The sequence below is a fragment of the Hipposideros armiger genome, unplaced genomic scaffold (assembly GCF_001890085.2).
Source record: "Hipposideros armiger isolate ML-2016 unplaced genomic scaffold, ASM189008v1 scaffold_374, whole genome shotgun sequence".
In the NCBI taxonomy this organism is placed as follows: Eukaryota; Metazoa; Chordata; class Mammalia; order Chiroptera; family Hipposideridae; genus Hipposideros; species Hipposideros armiger.
Window position 1 is genome coordinate 601,347 of NW_017731724.1, and position 6,360 is coordinate 607,706.

General features: G+C 46.6%; 1 protein-coding gene across 1 annotated transcript in view; it reads right to left on the reverse strand.

Moving 5' to 3' along the window:
• Window positions 1-3,119: 3,119 nt before the first annotated feature.
• The window catches only part of SEMA5A (semaphorin 5A), a 449,566-nt gene continuing 446,325 nt past the window's right edge, over window positions 3,120-6,360 (reverse strand). The window contains exons 20-21 of the mRNA XM_019662395.1: window positions 5,855-6,066; window positions 3,120-3,481 (exon numbers count right to left, since the gene is read on the reverse strand). Of these exons, the coding sequence (XP_019517940.1) occupies window positions 3,362-3,481; window positions 5,855-6,066 (332 nt within the window). The 3' untranslated portion in view covers window positions 3,120-3,361. The remainder of the gene's footprint in view (window positions 3,482-5,854; window positions 6,067-6,360) is intronic.

Below are 6,360 nucleotides of genomic sequence, written 5' to 3' on the forward strand. Positions count from 1 at the left end.
GTACCACTGTTTTCCACTACATTGTATTTTGGAGGCCCTGTAAAGAAAATGGTTTACTCCAAAGAAATAAAGGATTTGTGTCAAAGGAATAAAATACGATCTTTTAATGGTCATGAAATGAGCCTCTTTTTACGTTTGTATTCCGTTTGATAGCATCTTGAGTTATTTTCCTTGAGTTATGAATACAAAACATTGAAAAAATGGGCAGACATGGATTTATGACTTTAACACAGGATTGACTTGAGTGACATCAAGATAATGTGAGCAAGACCAGCATGATGTCTGAGGAACAACAGCAGAAGGACACATATCCCTGGTATGTTGGTAAAACACTCTACAATGAAAGTTTCAAGCCTTCCAGGGAATGAAGACCACATTTGGGCGGTGCTGATGACGCTGGGCTTAGGGAAAGTTAGGGGAAGCAGAACATGACCGAACTTTTTGTGCTGTGGTGGCCCCATGTGGCTGACCGGTTGCCTGTGGATTACTGGTCCTACGTGTCCCGCCCGGCACAGGGCACATCTTGATGACCTGGCTTTCCCCAGGGTGTCACCTCCATTGGCCACCACAGGGCACAGTGTGACCCATGCTCTAGCCTCCACGCCAATCTGTCCACACTGTCCCAAATGGAACTATTGGAGGTAGGTGCTGGGCACCATCATCAACTCCAATTGAGTCTGAAGGGCTGCAGAGCGAGGCCCCCTGGGCTCTCGGAGACAGAGACCTACAGGTCTGTCCCCTGCACCCAGGTCCTGGGGTGTTTGCACCTTAACCACTATGCTGCTCCCCAAGGGAGCTGCCTTTGCCTCACCTGTGCTCACAGCAGAGGCTGAGGACCCCTCAGGTGTCCCTAAACCCTGACTTCTCCCTCTACACTGGGCCCTTTGCTGCTCCCAACACCATATTCCAGGCCCGGGGACCCCGGGAGGTGCACCCCCTTCCCAGGCGGAAGGACACTGCACAGAGGCTGCCTCCGCCTAGGTTCTCTGTGAGCACAGCCCACACGCTCCTGCCCGCTGAGACTCCAAGCAGACAGGAAACTCCCAACGCAGGGTCCACTACCAGAACACTCCACAGTTATCACCCACTGCCCACATTCGCCTCAGGTTTTCAGCTCTTATTATTGGGTCAATGGCTTAACAAAGTGAAAGGACTCCATAAATCGGACTGTTCCTGGTCTCTGTCTGAAGCCTCCAGGGCTGGACAGCTCCCAAGCTGGGCGGTTGGATAAAGCAGCCGCGGTCCCCCCAGCGACCACTGCAGGTCCTGACTCTGACACGGAAGCTCTGCTCCAGGTACCAAGAGCGCTTTCACAGGTGTTGTCATTTCTTAGTACTTTAGGGTTCGGACTCCCGGGGTCAATGCCAGGCACAGATAGAGGTCCTTTCTGCTGCACTGATAATGTATTTTACTATAACACATGGAAGACACGTGACGCTCTGCATACGTGGATACTTTGTCATTAGTCAAATGAACCTTTTCTGCAGGTGCCCGGGGACGGCTGCGGCCACTGACATCTTTATGACGATTATACAATCCTGTGTCTCATGCAACTAAATATAGCTCTCTAAGGTGAAAATGTTTAACAGGCGCGCATTATTCTGCATAAGGAAAAAATAGTGCCTATTAAATTTCTTTTGAATTTGCTTAGTGTGGCTCTTTGCTTGAAATACGCTTTTTTTTTTTTGCTGTGATTTTTGGTCAGTAAAGCTGGAATAGTTGGTTCAATGGGCTGATTTTTTATGCAAAATTTGATTGATTTTTTTTTTCAAGACTGAAAAAAGACATCCATGTTGTCTCTCTGGACATCCCTGCTACGTAATTGTTTTTACCCATCAGCCCTACAATCACGTCCCTCTGACCTCTTCTCACCCAGCTAGTCTGGTGTGTCAATATCAGCAGCCTAAAGACCTAAAAAATCCAGTTTTGAATATTATAGAGTAATTAAAGATTTTGTGACTTAGTCAATACCACCTCTAGGCCTGTTTTCATGCAGCCATTTGGCTTAGCTGCTCAGACACACAGAAGCAGTGTGTGTTTGTACTGCTTCACAGGAGTGGGTCTTGTACCGTGTCCTCCTGGGAGCTCAAAGCCTTGGAAGGGTTCCTATCTCCTAACCCCAGAGGGCTGGCCGAGGTAAGTGGCTTGTGAACTTGTGGTGGACATGGAGGACCAGTCAGCTTTGCAGAGACGTCAGGTGGTGGCCTCCCTCCACACAGATCACTCCCTGTACACACTCCTGCAACCTGGACCTTGACTGCCTCTGAGGGCAGCGGGCGTCCCTGGACCCTGGGTGCTGTCCAAGAATGTCGTCTGACCAGGACTGCTGTGGTTCCAGCCCCCACACAATCCTCCCGGGCCCTTTTCCTGTGGTGTCCAGGGCTTACCACTCACACTGGGATCCCACCACCCAGATCCGACCTGCTCCACTGCTGACAGCCTGTGTGAACCTCAGCTAGGGACCTCCCTTCTCTGACCCCCAGAATCCCTGTTTGTACGATACAAATAAAAATCAGTGGCTGATACCCCTTCTCTACAATCCACAGAAGCAAAATCTCTGACAACAGATTTTTCATCACTTGCCTGGCAGCAGGTCTGGACCGGGCCTGACCCATCTGTTGCAGAACTGAGCAAAACTGCCAGTTGGAGCACCAGCGTATCCACTTGGCCCACATTTCATGACAGAATTGTTACAGAGATCGGGTATGGGGTGTGGCCCCCAGAGCCTGCAGGGTGTCATGTAATACACAGCATGTGCCCCCTGTGACCCGTCTAGAACCTGAAAAGTGCTGCCGCCCAGAGCCCATCCCTATCTCCAACAGCGTCACGTACAAACCTGGGGACTTTGGCACCTACATGAGTGCTCTTTGTGAGGATCAAATAGGACACTCTTGTCATTTGATACAGTGTCTGGCACATGGTGACTGACCTGACCATATTTTGGCTATGATTACTTTTATGTGAAGTGGCATATACCGTATTTGCTGGCGTAGAAGACGATTTTTTGGCCCTGAAAAATATGCCTCCAAGTGGGGGGTCGTCTTATATGCCAGGTACACTTCAGATAGACTGCCCATAGTGCTTGCCCCGTGCCATAGTGGCCTCCCGATGCCCGCNAACAAAAAACTCCACACTATGGCTCATTGAACAATGATCAAGTACTGTTGACCAGAATTTCACGATGTCATATTCACGATGCTTTTAAGGACGTCTATTTTTGGCAGCAATGGGGTACTCGTGGCTTGAAATGCACTTGAAATGTATCCAAACTTCATCTCTGAAGTCTTGGAAACATGGGCAGTCATGGAGCACAGGCCTTGAGGAAGGAGGGGATTACAAGAAGCCAAAAATATACGCGCTATTAGTATTCATCGTAGTTATTAAGATCCGTAAAGTAGGCATTCGAGTAAGTCTTCCCAGTGAGATGCGGGTTGAAGTATTTGTTTCTTTCCTCTAGGATCAAGTTGTTTTTGTTAAATGCCTGTAAAAAATAAAAATAAAAGATTTAAGGATACTCAGTAAATAGTATTTCCAAAAGAGAACAGAGCTAGGAGACGATTATGTTGAATTTGAGCTCTCTCCTGAAGCTCTGTCACTGGAAAAGGTGTTTCCTCACTTACTTGCTTCGTCACATTGTTTGCTCTACTGAGGATTTGCCTTGTTACTAGAATCAGGTTGGCAGTTTTTGATATCTTCCAGCCTATTGTTAAATTTTAGGGAGGAAGTTTCCAAGACTTAGAAAACCTAAATCTAAACCTCGAGGAAACCTAACACTCTAGTGAATTCAAATTAATAAACACTTTGAATGTTATCACATATAACTGAGTAGATATTTAAGCAGCTTTCTGATTAACATAGATAGGTACAATAAGGCATTTTGACAGAACTTATTTAAGTAAATGCATGAAATTTTGAATGACTTAAGTTCTTTCCCTTTTCTGCACTTATTAGAAAGTGACTACTATGGGCAACTCTGATACAAATGTGCTTAATTAACAGTCATTAAAGCCTCCTGCACTTTCAAAGAGCTGAACTATCCTAGATGGAGGGAAATACCAAAGGGACCAAAATAAAGAAGAAGCATGGTAGGCAGAGGCCAACTGTCCAGGACTCTTCTGAGCAATGTATCAGAAGAAAGTTCTGGAAGAATTTATTAGTGATTAGGCAACAGTCAGTGCCCCCAGAGACTCTGTTCTCAAAGCAGCAATATTTCTGACCACTGGATCTTATATGTGAACGGAAGACCAGCTAACTCATCTTCAGATGCCTGAAGCATTAAGAGTGACCACAGATAAGCTGACGAGTTGGAATCACATTTAGAGAACCCATTCCTGGATTCTGGAAGGTTGATTGGAAGGTTCCTGCTCATAGGAGACCATGTTCTTCCTCAGACATGAGCGTTCAGTTCTAAGAGAGTGTAAGGGGCGTTGTTAATTCCTGGTGCTTAACTCCCCAGCTGTCACCTGACCAGTGTAAGGTGGTGATGGACTCTGGATCCTGGTGAAGCAGGTCCATGGTTAAAAGTCATTGGTTCTGTCTGTTCAAATGGTGGAGAATGTGGGCCTCATGGTGGGTGGGGGACAAGTGAGGTCACTGTGGCCCTCGAGACATAAGACCTTTCAACCACTTGATGCTGTAACAGCTGAAGATCTTCCATATTCCCCCATCAGAAGGAAATCAGATTTCAAAGGAAACCATCATAGCAGAAAGAGCACATCGAAATATGTCCTAAGAATGCTTAGGGGAACTATCAACTTAGCAGGAATATCAAAATATAGGTCACTGGGCTGGTACGCCCTTCATTCACATGGGCAGTAGGGAAGGTCCGGTGCAGTAGACAAGGGCTCTTGATGTCTTTCCAGCTACACCCCTGACCTCGTGTGTAGACACAATGGGAACAACAGCTACAGTTTGCTGGGTGCTGGGCCCTAGCACCTTAGCCCATTGAAACCTCACAACAATGATAAGGGAGCACATGTTGTATCCATTTTAAAGACAAAGAAACTGAAGTTCAAAAAAGTAACTTGTACTCTCACCCACGATGCAAAATGCCTCAAATGAAAACTACCTTTATCTTGCAAGGCACTTTTCAAGGCATTTTATATAAATTATCTCATTTGATTCGCATTATTTTCAACTTATTTAGGGGAAAACGGAGGCTTAATGAGTAAGTTTATTTGGTTGTTTAGTGACTTGTGAACCCAGGTTTGTCAGGTCCAATGCTGATACACTCTCTACTCCTTTTCCTGGGAAATAGGAGAACGATCATTTACTCTAAATTTCTGGGTCAAACACTGCGTTAAGCATCCATTGGGGAAATTTAACAAAATACACCAGCCACACAGCACCTTTACATCATCCAAGCTGAAGAACCCCCATTGTGCTTGAAACTTATTTGAACATAGTCTTTATGGTAAGATGAAAATTTTTCCCCAGGATGCCATCCTGGTGATTCCTGAAATGGACCTGTATGTCTGATTGCCCAGCCTTGGTCCTCATTACCACTGCCCGGCATGTGTTGGTCCCTGGCCTGCGGCTCTTCTCTTGGGCATCGCCTCCCTTTGGATGCAGGAGGCACAGTGGAGGCAGAGCTGGACACTGGCCAATGACCTAGTGTCTTCCAGGATTTTATCTGTTGCTGTTTCCATGTCCTATTTTTAACCTACATGCCAAATACGAGGTGCCATCTTTTCACTGGCAAAGCAAAGCTAAAGTGGCAGCTCATCATAAGGGGTGTCCATTACCTTGTCCCCACCTTGTCACCTGCACCACCACCATGCGCTCTGCCAACAGCCCCCAGGCCCAGCTGCCTTTTCTGCACATCTGGCTGCAGCGGCCACTGCCCATCCCTTACCTTGATGGCCTCCATCGAGTCGTACTTGTCCAGTTTGTTGATGTGGTTAGTTATGCTGGTGTTGAGAGGGGCGGGCGCGACGGGATGGATGACAGTGGCATCGTGGGACTGCTGCTGGTAGCGCTGGCAGTAGGTGTAGACGAGGAGTGTAAGGAGGCAGCCCAGGATGGAGCTGCTCAGCCCCACGGCGACCATGTGGAACATGTTGAATTCTGGGGAGACAGCACCAAAAGTGATGCTACGCCAGGAAGGGGCATGCGACCCCACAGCTCCATGGGCTTGGTGCAAACAGAGGCAAAACAGCAAGCCCGTATCCATTCAAAATTAAAGGAATAGTAGTGCCTTCCTTTGAAATGGTATGGCCACCAAGATGCTTGTCCGTGGTGAGCACAGTATATTTTAATGCACTAATTGTATTGTTATTATTATTTTATTTTAATGCATTAGTTTTATTGTTATTATTATTATTTTATTTTAATGCATTATAATCAGTCTTTTGGAGATCA